This window comes from Aspergillus mulundensis (assembly GCF_003369625.1).
Source record: "Aspergillus mulundensis strain DSM 5745 chromosome Unknown scaffold_13, whole genome shotgun sequence".
NCBI lineage: Eukaryota > Fungi > Ascomycota > Eurotiomycetes > Eurotiales > Aspergillaceae > Aspergillus > Aspergillus mulundensis.
In genome coordinates this window covers 524,778-547,230 of record NW_020797901.1, presented here as the reverse complement: position 1 = coordinate 547,230, position 22,453 = coordinate 524,778, and the positions used below count along the sequence as shown (strand labels likewise).

Sequence of the window (22,453 nt, the reverse complement as noted above, 5' to 3'; positions counted from 1 at the left end):
GTATAAAGGTGCGGTGCTAAAGTATAGTAAATTTAATAAGTTTATTAGTATGGTATATATAAGAGCCATGCCCTAAAAAATAGCTACTTTTAAAAATATTATATTATTTTCTTACCTTAAAAAAAACTTTATATTATAGGTTTACCCTATAATAATAAGCTATTTATTTTACTAAAAGTTAATCTTAATAATTAAAGCCTATTAACTTGCATAATAGCTAGTTAAATATAAAAAAAATAAAACATTTTTTTAAATATACTAGTACTTAATATCTTGGGTATAAATTTTACTAGCCTGTAAATAATAGGTACTAAAAGTAGGTATTATAAGTGGGGTTTATAAGGTAGTTTCCTATAATTATTAAATTTATTTATTACTATATTTAATAAGGGCCTTATTTTATTAATATTATTTATAAATAATTATCCCCTAGATGCCTTTGCTATTAAGATACTTGGGGCTAAATATTTAAGTTAAAACTTTAAAAATTATTTTAAATACTTAGGGCTAAATATTTAAGTTAGGACTTTGGGAACCACCCTTAATATTAGTAAATATACTATTAATATTATAAGTAATTAAAAATCTTTTTAAGCCCCTAGGTATACCAAGGACTTAGTAAAACTTTTTATTTAATATAAGTATATTTATTTTTTACTTAATTAATTTATAAACAGCCCTTAGTCCCCCTTTAATTCCTAGTATACCTTTAATTTTTAGTAACTTTTTAATTTTTATAAAACTAATTAGTTATAAAGCTATATAAAATAAAAAAAAATATAGCCTATAAAATAAGGCTAAAGGGCTATAAATAAGTAAATTAAGTAGGTAAATTAAGTAGGTAATTAAATATAGGCTATTAATATTTTATAATAAAGTTTAATAATAAAAGACTTATTTACTAAAAGGCGGTTATTTATAACCTTTAGTTAAGGGCCTTACTTTTTTTTATAATAAGTACTACCTTAACTACTATTATTAAAAAATAATACTTTAAATAAATTATGCAGCCTAGTTTTAATTAATATTTAATATTTAACTTAAAGCTAGCCCCTAAGTTTATATTATTATTAAATAAATACTTTTGGCCCAGGGGCCGGCCCCCTAAAGTTTAATAAATTAATATTTTTTATAAATATACCTTACCTATTGCTTTTTTTACATGCTAAAGTAATAAAAATTATAACTTTATATAGTTATTACTTTTTTAATAATATATTTAAAAAATATAATATAAATAAGTATTATTTATGGCACCCTAGGCTATAAATAATTTTTTTAATACTATATTTTATACCTACCTTAATTAGCCTACTTAAGTAATTTTAACCTAAGAACTAATAGCTACAGCTAAATTAAATTTTATAATTATTTTTTTATATTATAATATATTAAGATATTTAAATTATACCTAGTATAATATTATACTTTTTTTTAAAGTTTAATATTTTCTTACGCGGAAATAACTATACCCCTAAATTATTTAATTATAATTTTATTTAGTAGGGAACCCCTTTAAGCCCCTGGTATATTAAGAAGTTAATAAGACTTTTTATTTAGTATAAGTATGTTTTTTACTATTATTAAAAATTTAAAAAAAGATCTTATTATACTTATAATAAATAAGCTTATTATTAATTATAAGTAAACTACCCTTAAAACCCTTACCCCTAAAACCCTTAAATTTTTAAAACCCTTTAAATTTTTAAAAGCTTACTATAAATTTTAACAGGGGCTTAAAAAATATTTTCCCTGGATATTTATTAAAAAATTATACTAGTTTTAAAATTTAATTATTAGTATTATTAATAAGCCTTTTAGCTTTTTTATAAAAGGCTACTATTTTTTAAAGCTTTTTTACTTAATAAATTACCAGGGATTATAGCACTGGAACTAACTAGGGTGTTTTTTTAATTAAATAATAATATTATATTTTAATTACTTTACACGCTATTAACCACGCGGGATAAAAATATTTTAATACATAGTTAAATTTAATATCCCCCCATGTAAAAATAACTATGCCCCTAAATTAAATTAATCCCCTTTAGTACCATAAGAAATAAGCTATAATATTAATGGGAACTAGCTTGCCTTTTAATGGTTTGTTAATATTAAATTACTAAGGGAAACAATTTACTACCTCTAACCACGGCGCTGCGCGCCGCGGCCTTCGCTAGTCTCCATTTGTCCCCAAAATCCTGGCCGAGCAACTCCAGCAAGGAGTCTTCTTGTTCTCCGATCAGTGAAACGTATGTATCAACGGATATTTGGTTTTCGTTCATGTAGGTAGCTGCTTGCATGATGGCCAACGGCAAGCCTTGCAAATGGTCAACAAGCGAAAGTGCATCCTTGTCGTTTCCCAGTAGACTCTCGTCCCAAAGGGTCTGGCTTAACATGGCCGTGGCCACACTAGCGTCCATCGCCATCAGTCGGATGATATTCCGACCGACTAATCTCACTGCGAGCTGGTGGTTGCGAGTCGTGAATAGTGTGAAACCGTGTTGAGCGACCGGGATCGTCTCCCTGGCAAATGACGACGACCAAATCTCCATGTCGTCCGCATTGTCGATCATGAGTATCCATGGTCGAGTCACATTCGAGGTCAAGTAACTCTTCACCCGCATTTTGACGTTATCGGGAGTTATGTCTTGCAATCCGACGCGTGCAGCCAGGTCAAGGAAGCCCTGTTGCACCGCCTGGGCACTTGTGGATGATATCCAGAAGACTGAATGAAGCCCTTGGTCGCGAAAATGGTAGGCAATATTGATCGCAACCTGTGTCTTTCCTATACCCCCAAGGCCCGATATTGCAGCTTTGCGAGGGCCACCTCCATCTAGAACCATCCTCCTGAGCTGGATGAGCTCTGAGCCACGGCCTAAAAACTGAGGGTTTTGCGCAAAAGGCACCATAAAGTATGGCTTGATTGACTCCGGTGAGGGCGAGATTGCAGCTATCGTTGCGGAGACTGGACTATAGCCTGGGGGTATCTTTGACAAAAGGATCTTTGCGTACGCCGCAGCCGTCGGTGCCGCGTACCCCTGCCAGCGCTTGGACTTATGGGAGTCGCAGTAATCACTAATTCCTCGGATGACCAGGAACGGGAGCTGATTCATCAACCCAGCGGCCTCCATCTCGAAACATAGCGCGTTGTATTTGTCGGCTAGGTGATCCCGACTAATGCTGTCTCGAATCAACTGATTCCCAGACGCAATGACTCCATAGTGAACCCGCGGCTCATCTGAGATTCGAGTCGGCCGATCGACAAGATATTGCCGCTCGCACCCAGAACAGTCCGTCGCACCTCGTGGATGGTTGTAATCCGCTTGGAATAGGCGATCGGTCGCCCTGTCCGGAGTAGAATACTGCTCCGCCATGTCCGGGTTTGTGGCCAATGTCCGCGCAACGATCGCCGAGATCCCCAATGAATTTCCCATTATGACCTCGGTTTGCACATGCGATAAAGTGTTCAACAACAGTTGCGGCGGCCGATTCATGACTGTGGTCAACGTGAACCCGGCGTCGCCCAGGAGTTTCCCAGAATCGTAGGCAACCACTCCGCTCGTCCCATCGGATGTGGGCTTGCTGACCACGACATCCCCAAGCCACATATCACTGTTTTCTACCGATCGAGGGATTCCACCACCGACTCCGACCATCAGCCCAAACTTCAGCGCGGTATAGGTTGACAGGACTTGCGATAGCACGATGGCCGCAGAGACCGTGCCGTATACTCCGGCAGGCAGACAGACGATCAGGATGTTGTGGCCGGATATCTCGCCGAGGGTGTAGACGTTATGGTCGGTCGGAGGCTGAGGGAGTTGGGGGTGTGTTTTGTCGAGCATCGTTCGCGCGGCTGCGGCCTCGAGCGGGAGCGCGCAAATCCAGGCGATCGTGTAGTCTGCATGGTGCTTCGCCGACTGGGACATTGGAATTGGATGTTAGATGTGTCGCTGGCGTCATGTTCCGTCTGTTGGTGATCGTTGCGAGGAGTGAAGAAGATGGGAGTTGTGTTGGGGAAGAGGCCGACGCTGGAGCTCAAGCTGAGCCTCGCGCTTTCCTTGTTACCGCAACCCCGCACTTTGGTCGCTAGACACCTCTAAAAGGTACAGTACTCCGAGGACTTCGTTGAAGTATGAGAGGCGAACGTCTCTTCTCGTTTCTCTGGGACTGGTCGAAAGGGCGTTGCATCTCGGCGGCGGTATGCTGCCCGGCATAGGCAAGCAGTTATATAAATATTCCACGTTGAGGATTCATCTCCAGGTAGCGGAGAGACCAAGCAAAGGTATACACTCTCGCACCGGGAACCTAGCGGTCAAAGCTTGCGCATAAATCCATTTTATTACCATCACAGATTGGAAAAATGCTTGGAAGTATGTATTCGAAGTTTGGCGGGTAGAAGCATTTCTGTTTTGCTAGGGAGTACCTGTTGTCCAGCGGGGCGACGGCAGTGGGATTTCTTTGCCAAAGTAAGAAATATGTCTGTATATACTATAACTAAAATAGCAGTAACAACAAATAGGCACTTTGGCGGAGTGGTTAACGCGATGCCCTGCTATAGTATCTTTGATACAAGTCAGGCATTTCCCTCGGGAGCGTGAGTTCGAATCTCACAGGTGTCGGTTTTTTTGTCTTATTTTTTTTTTTCGGCGCCCAGTCCACAGCTCATCCAGGTTGGCATCATTAAACCACTTAATGAAAGAGTTACATACATTTGTCGCTATTTTCCAAGTCAAACAGAATAGCCCCGTTATCCATAAGGAAACACCAGGATGTCATAGGAACTCATTTCCGGGGGCGCCTAGTTGAGTCACTCTCAGAGTCTTAATGACCATGGTCCAGTGTCACTCATTTTCCCTTTCCTCATCTCCTTCCACCATCTCAACCTTGCTCTTTCATTTTCATCTTCATCCTCTATCATCGTCTAACCTTCCAACTTCCACTCCTTTTCACCCAATTTAAAGCCAACAATCGCAGCCCACGAACCTTTCCTTCCAACGTCAGTCACGATGGATTCCATGTCGCTTGAAGAATTCAAAAGCACCATCGAAGCGGCCGCTAGAACCCGAAGCACCAGCTACTCCCAAACCTTCTGCGCCACCATCCGCTGGCAGGCCGACGATACCAACGCTGAAAGAGACGCGAGCATTTTCAAGGACATGGTCAAAGAGGCCCTACACCTACCTGACGCCATAGAGTTCATAATTCCACCAAACCACCCTGCACCGCATATCTGGCTGCAAAGAAGATCCCTGGAAATTCAAGAACTCGCCTACACGGCAGCTGGGCGCTCCTTGGTGATTTATCACTATGCCGGACATGGACAGCAAGACAGTGAGGGGAGTCTCTATTTCGTGGAAAATGGGCGCCGTGGCGCTGCGTGTATTAATGCCTCGCGCCGCCTGTTTCAGGATCCATGCGAATTCGAAATGAGCGACAACATGGACTGTTTGTTCATCCTCGATTGTTGCTACTCGCGCATTCCGAGCCGGGCGATGGAGACTACCCCCCGGACCGTGGAGTTGATTGCCAATGCCGCCACAGACGAAGCAACTTCACACTCTAACACAATAACCAACAAGCTGTACCGCGCCATCATGTACCGCAAGTCTCAGGGCCAACAGTACATCGAATTCGCCGAGCTAATGGAGTCCCTGCGCGGAGAAGCGATTGCCGAGAACCAAGAGGTGCCCACCCACTTCCTCAAAATGGGCGCGGCCTCAATCTGCATACCATTCCAGGGCCCGCGCCCTTCATTCACAGTCGACCATGGCCAGCTTCGCCCAGTCCACTACGCCAAGTTCCGCGCCAAGGTAGACAGTGAGTTTACGAAGGAGGAACAAGAGGAGTTTGTACAATGGCTTCATAACCGCCCTCCTAGCGTACCTCTTGAGCTTCTGGAGTCCTACCCGTCCGGGGTTCAGAGCACGAGCCTTGTGTTCAAGGGCGCCTGGCGGACATGGTCCAGGCTGGCCGGTGTGAAAGGGTACCGTCTGTTCGACGATCTCCCGGTGCTGGGCCATAAGGACATCCAACCATTTACTCCTAGGTAGTATGCAGAGCACGACCAGGTCCGTCAGACCTCACTACCGTCTTTCCTCTGCCGCCTTCGCAAACTCACCGATGGAACAAGTGTGATGAGATCCATCAGCTGCAGGACAGGGCTATCCTGCCTGAAAATGTACGACATGGCGATGACACGAATGAGTAGATACCTAGGATGGGTACTCCAAGCAAGACACAAGCGAAAAGCAAGAACCATTCCGAGTTCCCCGACGCCATTGTGACTTTCTTTGCTTCGGCCCCTGGCGTGGCTGGTTCTACCCCAAGTGACAGGACAGGAAGCTCCGTCTACCCAGAACTGGTCCCAGCCCTTACATACATCTTTGGAACATGCCAGTAACCATTTGGGAGCCATTGTGCAGGGCGGCTAGTTCCCAAAGGAACTACACAGAGCGAGCTTACCCTTGGGCCTATGTCTTGGCACTGCTTCAGCTATCTATTCCCTTAACTCAATGTGATCTATGCCTTCCATGGGTCTGTAGCAGGACCAATCCGGGCCCTACCATTACATCCACTGCTGGCTCCAATATTCATGCGCGACCTGAGTACAAACCCTAGTTACAATTCCAGAATTAACCTCAACCAACCACATTCAACAGGGTGGGCCCTTTGGCCCGGATGACGCTTTTTCAGCCAATCACGAACAGCGCCACATGGCCAGGGATGACAGCTCTCGGCCAATCACACAACTTCTGGCGATCTACTATACTCTCTCGCTGGAAGACAACGGAATCAGAAGGGACCCGGTTGGGGCCAGCTTAAAAGAACCTCCTCTTCCTCTCTGTCTTGCTACCGTGACTGACTTTGGCCACCAAAGACCCTCAAAGTAACCAACTACGTGCAATACCAACCATGCCGACCTTCCGCAGCGAAGACATCCCCGACCTCCACAACCAAGTCATCCTCGTCACCGGCGGCAACGCCGGTCTCGGATACGAAACCATCCGGCAGCTCATCTCGCACCACCCAGCCCGAATCTACCTCGCCGCTCGCTCTCGCCCCAAAGCCGAACAGGCAATCTCAGACCTAAAGGCCCAAAATCCAACGTTCAACGGCCTCCGCTTCCTCCAGCTGGACCTCGCGTCCTTCGAGAGCGTCAAAGCCGCCGCAGCAGAGTTCCTGGCTCAAGAGTCCCGCCTCGATATCCTGCTCAACAACGCCGGCATCATGATGACGCCCGAGGGCCTCACCAGCGACGGACACGAGATCCAATTCGGGACCAACGTCCTGGGTCCCGCTCTACTCACGCAACTCCTCCTGCCGACCCTCCGCAACACCGCAAAGCTCAACGCCCAGGCGCGCATGGTCATGCTCTCGTCTGCCGCGCACGCACGGGCGCCCAGCGACTGGGTGTACAAATTCGATGAGCTCCGCACGCCCGCCGCAAATCGACATACGACGGAGCGATACACGACCTCCAAGCTGGCGAACCTGCATTACGCAAAGGCCCTCGCTGAGCGAGAATCCCGTGTTAAGATTATCCCGGTGCATCCGGGTATGGTGGCGACGAACCTGCACCATGCCTCGACGGGGACTTTCCTCAAGCCCTTCCTCTACGCGGCAATCTGCTTTGCGACACCGGTTGCGAAGGGCGCCCTCTCGCAGATCTTTGCGGCTGTTAGTCCCGATGCGAATCATGGACAGTACTATGGGCCCATTGGGAAGCCTGAGTCTGGATCTAAATTGGCGCAGGATCATGACCTCCAGGAAAAGCTTTTCCAATACGTTCAGAGCGAGCTTGCGGAATATGTTGAACCTATTGCTTGAGTTTTTTTTTTTTTTTTTTTTCCTTTTCTTGTTCTCTTTGAGTGTTGTTCTCTCTCTGTCTGTGTGCACCCCAATAATAATACCGTCGCTATTTGGGCTCATATCTCGGCGCGGGTGTGTATATATTTCTTTCTACTTCGAGCATCTTGAGTTGTCCGCTTTTGACAGTCATTTTATTTAAATTAGCGCGCAATATGGCATCAACTATTCTAGTGGCAATTCTAATCAGACAGTATGCCATATACGAGAGTCGGAATAAGTTAGTTTACCCCCATCGTCCAATCAACGACTTGCGGGCCTTCATCTTTGTTGGAGTATAAGGACGGACCTATAGCCAATTGGCTTTTATGGTCTAGCGGTATCTAACAATCTTCACCATCATGGAACGTAATATGTGATACTTGAGAAATCAGAACATCAAATCACTCCGTGCCATTTAATGTTCCACCTATCCTGACACTATCTAAGTGCTAACAGGTCTACGTACATAATAGCTCTCCACTAATCTCCGAATCAGAAATCAAACTTCTCCCCCACCAGCTCCTCACTCAAAGCCCAAAGTCTCTCCGCAAAGACCTTGTTCGTCGCAAAGGCAGCAACATTCTCATCATCCACCTTACAGTCCGCAAGATAAGCCCCCCTGGCATGATCCCCCTCAAAACCAACAGGTCTTAGATCAGAGCCAACCGCAGCAAAAACCGTCGTGTTCGCGCCTTGCCCTGGCGTCTTCTGCGCAGAATCAAAGCCAAGCTCTTTGACCCTTTTCAAGGCCAGCTCAATATCACTCGGCGTAGCATGGCGGTTAATATTCGTATCAACGGCCCCAGGATGCACAGCAAACGAGGCGATGCCGTGCTTCTCCCACAGCTTCTGGTTCAGGGCGACCGAGTGCAGAATATTAGCTGTTTTCGACTGGGCGTACGAGAAGAAGCCGTAGTAGACGTCGTCTGCATGGCTCTTACCCGTGAAGAACTCGGTCTTCTGGTACTCCGGACGCTCTGACTCGGGGAGCTCCGCGCCGGCCTTGGTGAAATTGACGTCGGAGAAGCGCACGGGGGAGAACTGGTGCCCGAACGAGGTGACGTTGATGATCCGGGTTGGGGTCGAGGAGGTCGAGGCGGCCTTGATGAGTTTCGGCAGGATGAGGTTGGTGAAGAGGAAGTGGCCGATGTGGTTTGTTGCGAAGCTGGTTTCGATGCCGTCTGGCGAGAGGGTCAATGTGGGGATGGCCATGACTCCGGCGTTGTCAATGTGGGGATGGCCATGACTCCGGCGTTGTTGATGAGAATGTCGACCGAGGGGATCGAGGCGTCCTTGTTAAGCTGGGCGGCGGCCGCTCGGACAGAGGACTGGGATGCGAGATCCAGAATCAAGGCATGGTATTTGACGTTCGGGTAGATGGATTTGAGCTCATTGATGGCAGCCTCGACTTTGTCGGGAGACCTTCCGGTCAGAATAAGATTTGCAGGCGACTGGGAGGCAAAGGCAGCAGCAGTTGCAAGACCCAGGCTTTTGGGAGAGACTCCGGTTATAATGACCGTCTTGCCGTGGATGTTGTTGGGGAACGCCGCAGCCACCTCGATGGCAGGTGTAAGGGGTCCGAATTCGCTGGAGTTTGCCATGTCGACTGTCAGAGTGATGCTTCTGTTATTGCCAGGAGTGTCTTTGAGAGGCTATTTATACTCGGATTCATTAATGCCTTTCGGATATTCGGAGTGGACAGAGTACACGGACTATAGGTACAGAGTGCCATAGGGGGGTATATAGTAGGCTGGCGGTGATTGGCTGAGAATGCGTCAGCCGGATGCAGCACCTCAAAACGGTTAGCTCCAGCTTACATAGCCAGTCCCATTGGCCACTCACGAGTCACGAACCCTCGAAAAATCCAACATCCAACATCCTCCATCCATCCTGTGGGTATCTCGATCCCCATTCACATGGCCATGTCCTCGCAACCGCGCATCTGTCAGCCTGACAACGACTGGACGGCTATCACGGATCCTGCTCTCCGGAAGAAGCTGCAGAACAAACTCAACCAACGTGCTTTGCGTAAGTCCCTCCCCTAGCCGCTACTTCCAGTGGGCGAACTAACCCTCGCAGGGGCGAGAAAGCGCCACGAGCGGCAAACCGCAAAGGCTCTCAAGTCCACATCCAAGAATGACAGCCCACGTTATGCACTAATACTTCCACGTCCACGCCATACCGTCCAGAAGCCACAGCAGCCGTCTGCATCCACTCTGCTCTCAGAAACCGTAGAAACAATGGCTTGCTTCCATGCCGCAGCCCGCGAGAGATACTACGCCGCAGACCCATGTCTGGACCACCTCTTCACACTGAGCAAATTCAACGTGCTGCGCGCATTCGTCGACAACATGTCCACCCTGGGCTTGACCATCGAGGCAATGGACGACGACGCCCTCTCCCCATTTAGTACTGCAATGCCGGGACCCCGAGGGCGCGACTCAGGCCTCCCGTCTAGTCTGCTTCCTACTCCCATCCAACGCTCAACCCCCCATCATCCATGGCTAGACTGTTTCCCGTTCCCGCAGATGCGCGACAACCTTATCGGCGTCGCGGAGTCTTTTGATGACTGCGAGCTGTGTGTTGATGTAGTGGACCCCACCAGTGGCGACATCGGGGTCCTGGTGTGGGGTGATCCGTGGCTTCCGCAGAATTGGGAGTTCTCTGAGCTATTTGTCCGCAAGTGGGCATGGGTTATACAGGGGTGTCCGGAGGTCTTTGTGTATAGTAATCATTGGAGGGGGAAGCGGGGATTAGAAGAGCTTAACGCCGGCTCTGTAATTGATGTTTCTTGAATTACAGGTGTATTCCTCTGAGAGGAACCGTAAGAGATGCATTAATATACCTTCGCATTGTCACCATCTACAAGAAGTTGTCTGCCACATCAATGGATATGGCGAGCAGAACTACGCACAGAGAGTGATAGCCCAGTCCGCAGATTCAATGTGAAGCCCAAAAGCAAACAAATCAGAATGTCCAACATCACGCCTCAACCACTGGTCCACCACGGACCTTCGCAAAAACATCAAGCGTATGTTTCCAAATGACGTCTCTCACCCCGTCCTCGCGATAAGCCTGCATGATCCTACTGGACTTATACGTAGAGCCAGTGGAACTAAGCCGATAGAACCCACTCCCCGGATACCCCTCAGAGCCTTCAGCAGCATCAGTTCCACCTCCTTTATACATCCTCGCAGGAAACCGCGGACTTGTCGCGGCATACAAGTGTCTCTCCCCGCTCTCCTCAAGAGGAATCTCCCACGGTCTGGCGAGGACCATCAAGGCGGAAATGGCAAGTCGAGCGGCAGTGCCGAAGTCCCGGTTAAGACGGGTCTTTACAATGCCGGGGAAAGTGTGCATGAAAGAGATCTGGGGATAGGCTAAGGCAAGATGTTCCATCGAGACGGAATTCATGGTAATGGCGTGTTTTGCGCAGTTGCGGAGCGAATAGCGATGTTTCAGAGAGAGATCGTCGAGGTTAAGGGCTGCTTCGCCACCTGCTTCGAGGACGGAGACTACGCGGGCGAGTGGTGGTCTACTCTCCTCGTTCTGGCCTGCAGCCTGCCCGCTCGTCCCGGGGCCGGGGCCATCACCGGCATTCCGGAGCTGTGGTAGGAGGTTCGTCACAAATCGCATGCGGGAGTAGTAGTGCAGGTTCAGCTTCTTGTCCAGCCCTTCGTCGGTCTCTGTGCCAGACGTCAATATCAAGCTCAGAATTTAAACCTCGAGGCAGGGGATATAACCATACCATCTCTGCCACTCGTTGTCCCGATGCCCGGACTCAGGAACAGAACATTGACCTTTGTCTCGTTCCGCTGAATAGCGCCGCACGCAGCGTCCACCTCGCGCAGCAACGAAGCATCCGACTTGATGAACGTGACCCGGGAGGATGGATACCGCGTTTGCAGTTCTTCGATGATGCGCGTTGCCCTTGCCTCGTCTCGTCCAATGAGGTACGCGTGGGAGCTGGAGGCGTGCGTGTGGCGGATGAATGCGCGGGCTGTTGTCTCGCCTATTCCGCTTGTTCCGCCGACTGTGTGCGAGCGCGATCAGTAGGGAAACGAGATTCCATCTCGGTCATCTGTGGGGACGCATGGTCCATAGGGTGTCACGAATCAAGGGTCCATTGCCAGCATGGATCAGTTACTTACCAAAGACAGCGACAAGGCCAGAACCGTAGCGACGAGTGATGTCGGAATTGTTATCAAGGACTGTAGCGATTGAAGCCATATTGTTTTGGAGGGGGTAGAGAGCTCGCTGGACCTCGCCTTGATTAAGGAGGTATTTATATAGGCTAGGGCTAAAGTGCGATATCTGGGCGTCTCTGTGATTGGGCGATTCGGCGTCATCCGATTCTACCTGTGTTGGACAAGAGGTGGAGATCCCTTGGATCTCCGCGGTAAACTTAGTTAGATAACTTTAATTAACCTTTAAAAATAGGAAAAAAATTAACCTTTAACTTTGGCTAGATTTTAGAACCTAATTAAAAAAAAAAAATAAAAAAAAAATAAATATAGCTTAAATTTTTTTATATTTAGCTATTAAATTTTTATATTTTTATTTATTTTAAATTTTAAAAATTTTTATATTTTATTTACCCTTTAATTTTTATTTTAATTTTATATAATTAATTTTTACCTAAAATATTTATAACTTTAAAAGTTATAAGCCTAGCTTATACTTTACTTTTTTAAATATTATTTATATAATTATTTTTAAAGTTATTTATTATTTAAATTTAAATTTTTAAAGTTTTTTTTATTTATTATATATTATACTATAAAAATTTTTTAATTTTTACTTATAAATACCTAGTTTAATACTATTACCTTAAATAGCCTTAATATATAATACTTATAATATTAAATTATTAAATTAATAGTTATAAGCCTTATAATATAAAATTATATTAATTTTTTAATTAATAATAAAAACTTATTACTTATTTTTATTAGCCCAAGGCTAATTCTTAAAAATTATTATTTTAATATTTTTAAAAAAAATAAACTTTAAATAAGTTATTTAATAGCTAATAAATAAAATAAATTTTATATTATTATAAAAAAATATTTTACTTAAAAAAATATAAAGCTTTATTAAGTATAATAATAATTTATATAACTTTAATTATATTTAGCCTTTATTAATAACTTTTATATAGCTAAAAATATTTATATATAATATTTTAACTTTTTATAAAGTGCTATATATAATTTAATATTACTTATTAAATAAAAATTAAAATAAAATAAAAAAAGGTACCTATTTATTAAGGCCTTTTTATTAAAAAGTAAATTAATAATTAATATAATTGCTGGGTTAATATATTTATTAAAACTAAAAAATTTAATATTTTTACTAGTAATTAAAATATTAACATGCTTTAAAACTTTATATATATTATTATAATTATTAATAAAAAGTTTAGTTAAAGACTTTACATGGCCATTTTTTTAAAAAAAAACTTTACTAATGCTATTAAAAAGTTTAAAATATTTTATATGTTTTAGGCTGTTTATACTATATATAATAAATTTAAATAATAGCTAATAAATAGTATTTTTGCCATGCTTAAAAAAATAACTTAATAAATAATAAAAATAAAAATACTAAAAATAATAAGAAATTTAAAAAAAAATAGTAAAAATAAAAATAATAAATTAAAGCTAATATACCTAGTATATAACTACCTATATTTTATTATTTTTTACTAGTATCTTAATATTAAAAAAGCTTTAAAAAATTAGGAGCCTTAAAAAAAAACTTTGTAAAAAGTAAAAAAAAATATATAAAATTTAATTATTAAAAAAGTACTAAGCACCTTTAAAAAATCCAAATTTAATATAATAATATTTAAAATTAAGGCTAAAAAAATAACTTTAAAAACCTAAAGAAAGTTATAATAATAATTACCTATTTATTATTTAATAGCTTATAATATAGCCTATATAAAAGTGTTATTATTAATTTTAGATTTTTTATATATATTATTAATAATCTTACTAAAATAATTAACATCCGCAACGCTTTTAAAAATAATATTATTTTTATTAATAATATTATTAATAAAATTAAAAAGTTTAGTATACTTTATGTTTTTTATAAGGGACTAAATAGCTTAAAAAAGCTTTTATAACTTAATAATTACGCTTATATTCCTGGCTTTTATATTATTATTATGTTTTTTAATAAAGCCATGTTAATAAATTTATATTTTAATAGCTATAAAAAAACTCTTAAAAACTTAAAAAAAACTTTTATATACTTAAATAATATTATAAATTATATATAATTTACTATAAGAAATTTAATATTAATAATAATAAAAAGATTAAGGCCTTTTATACTATAATAAAAATAAAAATTTAATATATTATAACTTTAAAAATATTATTAAAAAGCTTAAAAATTTAGTATAAGTATATAGGCCACCTTAATACTAATATAATATTTAAATTTTTAATATTTATAACTAGTATATAAATTAATCTAGCGCCTTAACTTTATAATAAAAAATAAAAATAAAAACTACTTTACACGCCATGTAAACTCTTATAATTTTTTAAGTAAATATTATAAATTAAATTAATTAAAGTAACCCAACCCTTTAAAAAAATTTATTTTAATATTTTTATTTTTAAAGTATTTTAAAATAATATAAAATACACCTTTTATTTTTTAAATAATATTACTTAAATAAGGTAAATAATACTATATACTAAAAAAAATAATTACTAGCATGTTATTTAATTATTTAATACCTATGCTTTTAAATAATTTAGCCTTTATATTTAATTTTTTTATATAAATAATAAGATATTATAGCTTTTAAATAACTTTAAATTTATTAAAAATAATAAGGTTTAGCTTTTAAAATTATTATTTTTAATATATTTAAATAAAATAGCATAAGTAAGTAATTAAAAAAAATTATTTTATAAAAAGTTAAAGCGCTTTTATTAGCTATTAATATATTTTAAAATTTTATATTTAAAATTATAAAAGTGTTTATTTATATACTAAATTACATGCCTATAAAAAATAAAAAAAATAAATAGTTTATACTACTTTAAAAGTTTTAAATATTAATAAATAATACTTACCTAGTAAATATAGTTAATATTTTTAAGTTTAAATTACTTGCTTACTAGTGGCTAAAAATTTCTAACTTTTATAAAATAAAGCTAAAAGCAGCTATTAAATATTTTTATAAATATAAAAAAGCCTATAATATTTAAAAAATTTAAAACCCTCGCGCTAAAGCTATATAATATTTAGTTATTTAAGTAAAAAATATAATATTTAATAAGGTAAAAACTTATAATAAAAATAACTTAATTTATATAGCTAGTTTAAAATATATAATCCTAGCATATATTAATAAAAAAAATTAATTAATATACTATTTTTTATTAGCTTTAAAAATAATTTTTTTTAAACTTAATAATTAAAATAAGCCTACTCCCAAGCCTAATAATATAAAAATAAGTAAAAATAAAAAGGTTAAAAATAATAAACCTTATATTAAAATTAATATTTAAAATAAAGCTATCCTTAACTTACCTAGTAACTTAATATTATATAATAATAAAAACCTTATAATTTTACTTATTTTTATTACTAGCCTAAGCTTAGCAAGCACTATAGTTAATTAAAGCTTTTAAATTTATAATAATTATAAAACTATTTTAACAACACCTAACTAGGTAATAAAAAGTAAAAAAATAAAAAAGTTTTTAACTTTAAAAATAACAGCGCTGGAGGGCTTTTATAACTAAAAAATAATATAAATAGAAATAATAATAAAAAAAATATTAATATTACTTTTTTTTATTAAATCTAACCTAAAACTATATAAAACTAATATAAAAAAAAGGGAATAAAATCTTAATTCCAGACTTTTAACTATATAAGTTAAATTAAATAAAAAGGCTTAATATAATCACCTGCATTAAAAGCAAGATTTAAAAAATTTTATAAATAAAAATTACTTAAAATAAAAACCTTTTTTAAAGTTTTTTATACTAAACTTCTTTACTAGCTAGTAAAAAACTTTATTAAATATTATATTTTTTTTACTTAATAATTTTTAAGCCTTTTAAATTATTATAAAAGGCACCAGGCAAAGTTATTTACTAAAATTAGCTTTAAAAAAATTAAAAAACTAGGCAAAACTTATAAAATATTTATATAAAAATTTATTTATAAAGGCTGCTAAAGTTAAATTTAGTATTTTTAAAAAACTTTATATTTTTAAAATTATTTTTATATTAAAAGGCAAGATTATTATATTATTTATATAAGTATTTAAATATAAATTTAATATTATTAATTATTTAAATAAATTTAAAGCATGCCTTTCTATTAAAAAAGATTTTTAATTTATTAACTATATTAATACTATAATAGTAACTTTTATTACCTAATTATTTTAACTTATAATAATACTTATTACTTATTTTAACCTTAATATTATTTAATTAAATATTATTAATATTTTTATTTAAAGCTTTATAAATAAAAAAATATATATTAAAATACTACCCGGCCCCTAGCGTGTTAAAAGCAAAGTATTTAAATTAAATTAATCTTTATATAACCTTAAATAATTACCATGTATTTAATAAAAAAATATTTTTAATATTTTTTAAATATAGCTTTAAGCTAGTATTAAAAAAACCTTATTTTTTTATTATAAAGTATTTTATAATTATTTTTTTTACTAATAATATACTTATTATAAGCAAGAGATTAGCTAAAGTTAAAAAAAGGCTATTAACTTTATTAAATATATAAAGTATATATATAAATTATAAAATTTTAATAAAGTAAAGTAATTTTTAAATATTAAAATTATTTATAATTATTATAATTAAAAAATTTAATTATTTTAAAATTTTTATATTAATAATTTACAAGCTAAATATAACCTTATAATACTAAGTAAAATATTAAAAATATTTTTACTTATTAAAAAACTAATATTTATACCTTTAAATTATACACCTATAAAGCAAGATATTTTTTTATATTAATAATTTATTAGCTTATTTTTTTATTTTATTATAATAACATGCCTTAATACCTTTAAAATAACTAGTAAGCTTGCTTAATATATAATATAACTTATTAAAACTTATATTAAAATAATTAAGTATATTATTTAATATTTTATTATTATAAAAAACCTAAAAATTAAATACTTAGCTAATACTAAAAAAATTATTATTATAATATTTAATACTTTTTTTAGTAATAATTTTAATTAATATAGCTTTAATAAATAGCTTATAAAATTATTTAAAGGTTTAATTAACTAAAATACTTATAAGTAAAAAATAATTATTATTTTTATTATTAAAGCTAAATTACTTACTATTACTAAAAAAGTAAAAAACCTTATATAATAAAAAAAACTTTTTAATATTATAAAGTTTAATTTAAAGGTTATATTATATTTTTTTATAATAATATTTAAATTATATAATTACTTAACTTAAATAATCTTATATTTATTATATAATTTTAATATATTAATATTTATTATTACTAGCTTTATAAAAAGTGTTAAAATAAAAAGATTAAAGTTAATTAAATAAAAATAAAAAATTAATTAATAAATAACCTTACTAAACTTTTTAATAACCTATGTTATAAAATATTTATTTACTAACTTAGCCTTATTAAAATTAAAACTATTTTTAATACCTAGTATTAGTGCTTTTATTTTTTTAAGTATTAAAAAATATATTAAATAAAAAATAAAAATTTTTTAAATTTTCGCGGTAAATTTAATTAAATAACTTTAATTAATTTTTAAAAATAAAAAAAATTAACCTTTAACTTTAGCTGGATTTTATAACCTAATTAAAAAATAAAATATAAAAAAAATAAAAATAAATATAGCTTAAATTTTTTTATATTTAATTATTAAACTTTTATATTTTTATTTATTTTAAATCCTAAAAAATCTTATATTTTATTTACCCCTTAATTCTTATCCCAATCTTACATAACCAACTTCTGCCTGAGGCATCCGTAACTCCAAAAACCTGGTACAGCGGGCTAGCAGCTAACCAATCAGAAGCGCATTCTCAAGCACCTTTTACAATGGTCCTGTGAGTCCTCTACAGGAAGAGTCACCTTTACAACTCTCAGTAATCTAGGGGTACCTTTAAATAAGGGCTTTAAATACTTTAAAACTATTATAAATATATATTTTTATTATTTTAATTTTATTTTTAACTTTTTTTTTTTTATTACTCCCTGTGGTGTAATAGCTAAAACTAAGGCATGTATTTTTAATTAATTTATAAGTATTAATTTAACTAACTTCACGCGGCTATAAGACCCTTTATTTTTTTTTAACTTATATATTATAAAAAGGTAAAAAAAAAGGGCCCTAGCAAGCCTATTTTTTTTTTATTATTAAAAATAATAGCATGTTAACTTTTTAGCCTAGCTTAATTATAAAGGCCTTTTATAATTAACTTAATAAGTTAAAACGCTAGGTATATATTAAGTATAAAGTTTTTATAAACTTTATAATTATTATTAATAGTTTTATAGCTAAATAAAAAACCTAGGATTAAAAAGCCTTTATTTATAATATTTATAATAGGTTTATATATTTTATTTTTTTAAAAGGCTATATTAATATTAATAATACTAATTATATTTTCTTATATATATATAATTAGCCTGTTACTATAATAACCTTTAGTAAGATTATTACCTAAAGGGGAATAAGTTTAACCCTTAAAAACTTAGGGACTTAACCTACCCTTTTTAAAGTAAATTTATTTGCCTTAACTAATATTACCTTAGGTAAAATACCCTTTTTAGGCACTTTAGTAACCTAATTAGCATGTAATAGCTTTATTATAGCCTTAATAATATAAAATAACTATAAAATATTAATTACCCTTTTTAATAATAAGTTAATAACATGCTTAAAGGTATATATTATTTAATAAGCCCTTATTAAGTATATACTAGGCTTAACTATAACTATAGTTATTTTTAAAATTAATACTACCTGCACGGGCTAGGCTATTATTTTTAATAACCTTTTTATTAAAAACCTTTTAATAACTAATAAAATAATTAATATAATTTATTATACCCTAAATATTATTAATATATATATTTTTTAAAAATAATATAACTATATGGTATAAAAAATACCCAGCACTATTTTAGTATATAATAATAATAAAATAAATATTATAAAGCTAATTTAAAATAAAATTATAGCCTAAATTAAACTAAAGCTAGTTAGGCTTATTTTTTTAAAATATAAGCCTAATTTTAATACCAGGTGTATTACTTAAGTAATATTTTTTTAAAATAGCCCAGGGCCTTTACTTTATTTAATTAAAGTAAGTATTATTAGCTTATTAAAAAATACTAGCTAGTTTCCTAGTATAACCCTAGCTACTAAAAATATTATTACCTAGTATAATATAATTATATAATATATTATATATAATATAGTATAATAATTATAAATTACCTAGGTTTTATTAATTTAAATTATAAAAATCTTATATATTACGTGAACTACCTAGGCCCCTAGCTAATAAAATATAATAATTACCTAGTAGCCCCTAGGCGTAAAAATAAAAAGCTAGTTTACTTATTTAAAAAAAAGCTTAATAGCGTGCGCTATTATAATACCTATTAATATTAAAATATATATACCTAGGCTAATACTAATACCTAGCTTTAGGCTAAAATTAAATAATTTTTACCTTAAAAAAACTTTTAAAAGTATATTATAAAAAAGCTAAAAGTAAATAAGCAAGACTTTATAATAATTACTAATTATTATACCCTATAATTTAATACCTTTACTAGTAATTAAAACCTTAAGTAACTTTTTATTAAATTAATCTTACCTATTTTAACTAGCACGGGCACGCTTTTCTTACCCTAGGTAATAAAGGTTAATATTAAATTCCCCTTTAAACTTTAATAATAAAGTACTAAAAAAAAACCATGGTAACTATTATTAAAATAATATTTAGTAATAACAGGATTTTATTATTTACTAGGTTAATATAAGTAAGTTTATACCTAGCTATACTATAATTTTATAATTAGCCTATAAGTAAAATTATAATATTATTTATATTTAGGAGCCCTAGACCGCCGTAGGTATAAAAATTTAAAATTATTTAATATATAAGTGCTACGCGCTAGTAAATACCTAAAATAATTATAAAAACTAGCTAAAAAAGCGCCTTAAAATACTTACTTATATTTATAAAAAAAGTATTATATATTAAATAATACTACCTAGTACAGAGCTAGGATATGTTATAACTTATAATAAATAGTATTAAGGTCTTAAATATATATTAAGAACTAACTATTTATAAAATAGTAAATTACTTAATTATATTAATCCCTACCTTAAACTATATAATTAATAAAAATCTTAATATTACTTATAATACCTTTAAGCCTAGGGTAAATAACCTATACCATGGTAGTAAGATTACTAGATAGGCTAGTAATAATAATATTAGCTATATTAATAAGCTAGGTATAGCTATATATAAAACTAGCTATATTTTTAATTTAACCTTTTTAAATATTTCCTTTACCCGCATGCTAGTAATACTTAAGTTATATAATAATTTTAATTACTAAACTTTAATTATTATAGTGCCAGGGCGCGGGAAAAAAATATTAAAATAATATTATTATAATATATTAAATCACAAGCTTAAGTATTTAGCTAAGCTTATAAAAAATAAAATAATATTTTTTTTAGCCCAGGAAACTTAGGAATATAAAAGTATTTAATTAATATATTAAATTTTTTAGTAATATTATTATAAAAGTTATATAAGTAATTAATAAATACCCTAACCTAGGGAGCCATAACACCCCTTAATAATTAATAAAATATATAAAAAATTACTAAGCCTAGGTAGTAAACCCTACCTTAAAATAAAAAAAGTAATTTTTAGCTATAATTTATAAAACCAAGCACGCGTACTAAACTAAAATAATTAATAATATTAAAAATAATTAAAAATTATATTAAATAATAATATAATATAAGCTAAAGCCTAGGCTTAAGGCTTTCTTATTATTAATAAATAATAAAGTAATTAAAAACACGTGGAAAAAGGCTAATATTTTATAAAAGGTAATATTAAAATATTTTAATATAAATAATAATTTAAACTTTAATCCCCTAGTACTAAAGCATTAGTAAGGTAATAAATATTTTTATTAGCTAAAAAAAATCTTGCTAAAAAAGGTTAAAAAAATATTATTAATATAAATAATACCTTTCCTAGGGTAAACCAGGTAATAATTTATATTTTAAAAGCTTGCTAAAAATATATTAAGCAGGCTATATATAAAATATATAATTAATACTTATAATTAAAATATTTCCCTGTATTATAAAAGCTTATAAAAATAGTAATACTTTTAAAAAATAGTAAAAAAAATAAGTTCTTACCTTAATTTTAGCACCTTATAGTATTATTATTAATATTAAAAAAAAAACTTAAATAAATTATAGCACGCTGTGTTACTTTTATTATATTAATATAAAAGGTATTAAATTTATAATAATATAATGCTTTACTAAAGCACTTAATTATAAACTTAATAGCCTTTTTTACTTATAATATAAAAATAATGCTTTTATAAAACTAAAAGGTTATTATAATTACTATAAATATTTTAGATACCTTTAATACTATCTTATTATAATACTTACTTTAATAAATAATAAAGTAAGGCTGGCCTCGCGCGCTTTTAGCCTTAATTATAAGTTTTTTTTAATAAATAAAGTATAAAAGTATGCCTAAAATTTATTATAATAATAATATACCTAGTATACTATGGTATATTATAAGGCTTGCCCCTTTTTTTAATACTATTTTTATTATATATTATTAAGCTATTACTAGCAAACCTAATTCTATACTTTAGCTATATAAATAACTTTTACCTTAGCTATATAAGTAATTTTCTTTATATAAATTATAAACTTTTAGTAAAAGATATTTATAGTATGCTAGCCTAGGGGGAATAAAATAAAATAGTTTTTATACTTAAAAAACTAAAAATATTATATATTACCTAAAAATAGCATGGTAAATTACCCTTACTAATAGTTAATAACTAGCTAATAATTAGTTTTATTACTATAGTACTAGGCTAGAAACAGCCCGTGTTACGCTAGCTAGGTATTTTTTTTAATAAGTAGCTTTTTTAGTATTAATATATTATTAAGTAAGTAGTTAAAGCCCAAGTAATAGCTTAATATATTTATAATTTAATATATATAATACACGGCCTGCCTGTAAACTTTTTTTATAAGGTAATTATTATTTATATTATTTTTAGCTTATTATATAGTATAAAGGTATAATATAATAATAAAATTAAATTTAAAAAATATATATAAAACCTAAAAGTTAGTACCTGGCTAGGCTAGTATATTAAAATTATTAAAAAAWTTTTAGTACTAGCTACTTGCAGTATACTCCTAATTTTTTAAATAATATTTATAATAACTTTTTTTAAAAATACTAGGCTTTTTTTTATAATAGTAATATTAAAAAAAGTA

The 22,453-nt window shown here is 33.5% G+C and overlaps 6 protein-coding genes across 6 annotated transcripts; 3 read left to right on the top strand and 3 right to left on the bottom strand.

Moving 5' to 3' along the window:
• Positions 1–2,047: 2,047 nt before the first annotated feature.
• Positions 2,048–3,929, bottom strand: DSM5745_09776 (uncharacterized protein; the record flags this gene model as incomplete). The annotated part of the gene is made up of 2 exons (XM_026751792.1): positions 2,048–2,094; positions 2,141–3,929. The coding sequence occupies 2 exons, from the start codon at positions 3,927–3,929 to the stop codon at positions 2,048–2,050; spliced, it is 1,836 nt and encodes a 611-aa protein (XP_026599524.1).
• A 1,080-nt stretch (positions 3,930–5,009) lies between these two features.
• DSM5745_09775 (uncharacterized protein) lies at positions 5,010–6,053 on the top strand (the record flags this gene model as incomplete). The annotated part of the gene is made up of 1 exon (XM_026751791.1): positions 5,010–6,053. The coding sequence occupies one exon, from the start codon at positions 5,010–5,012 to the stop codon at positions 6,051–6,053; it is 1,044 nt and encodes a 347-aa protein (XP_026599523.1).
• Positions 6,054–6,915: 862 nt separating this feature from the next.
• Positions 6,916–7,830, top strand: DSM5745_09774 (Short chain dehydrogenase; the record flags this gene model as incomplete). Its single annotated transcript, XM_026751790.1, has 1 exon — positions 6,916–7,830. One exon carries the CDS (start codon positions 6,916–6,918, stop codon positions 7,828–7,830), a length of 915 nt encoding a protein of 304 aa, XP_026599522.1.
• A 513-nt stretch (positions 7,831–8,343) lies between these two features.
• DSM5745_09773 (uncharacterized protein) lies at positions 8,344–9,452 on the bottom strand (the record flags this gene model as incomplete). The annotated part of the gene is made up of 2 exons (XM_026751789.1): positions 8,344–9,016; positions 9,067–9,452. 2 exons carry the CDS (start codon positions 9,450–9,452, stop codon positions 8,344–8,346), a joined length of 1,059 nt encoding a protein of 352 aa, XP_026599521.1.
• A 321-nt stretch (positions 9,453–9,773) lies between these two features.
• DSM5745_09772 (bZIP transcription factor) lies at positions 9,774–10,646 on the top strand (the record flags this gene model as incomplete). Its single annotated transcript, XM_026751788.1, has 2 exons — positions 9,774–9,879; positions 9,931–10,646. 2 exons carry the CDS (start codon positions 9,774–9,776, stop codon positions 10,644–10,646), a joined length of 822 nt encoding a protein of 273 aa, XP_026599520.1.
• A 187-nt stretch (positions 10,647–10,833) lies between these two features.
• On the bottom strand, positions 10,834–12,081 carry DSM5745_09771 (uncharacterized protein; the record flags this gene model as incomplete). Its single annotated transcript, XM_026751787.1, has 3 exons — positions 10,834–11,537; positions 11,600–11,884; positions 12,003–12,081. The coding sequence occupies 3 exons, from the start codon at positions 12,079–12,081 to the stop codon at positions 10,834–10,836; spliced, it is 1,068 nt and encodes a 355-aa protein (XP_026599519.1).
• Positions 12,082–22,453: the final 10,372 nt, after the last annotated feature.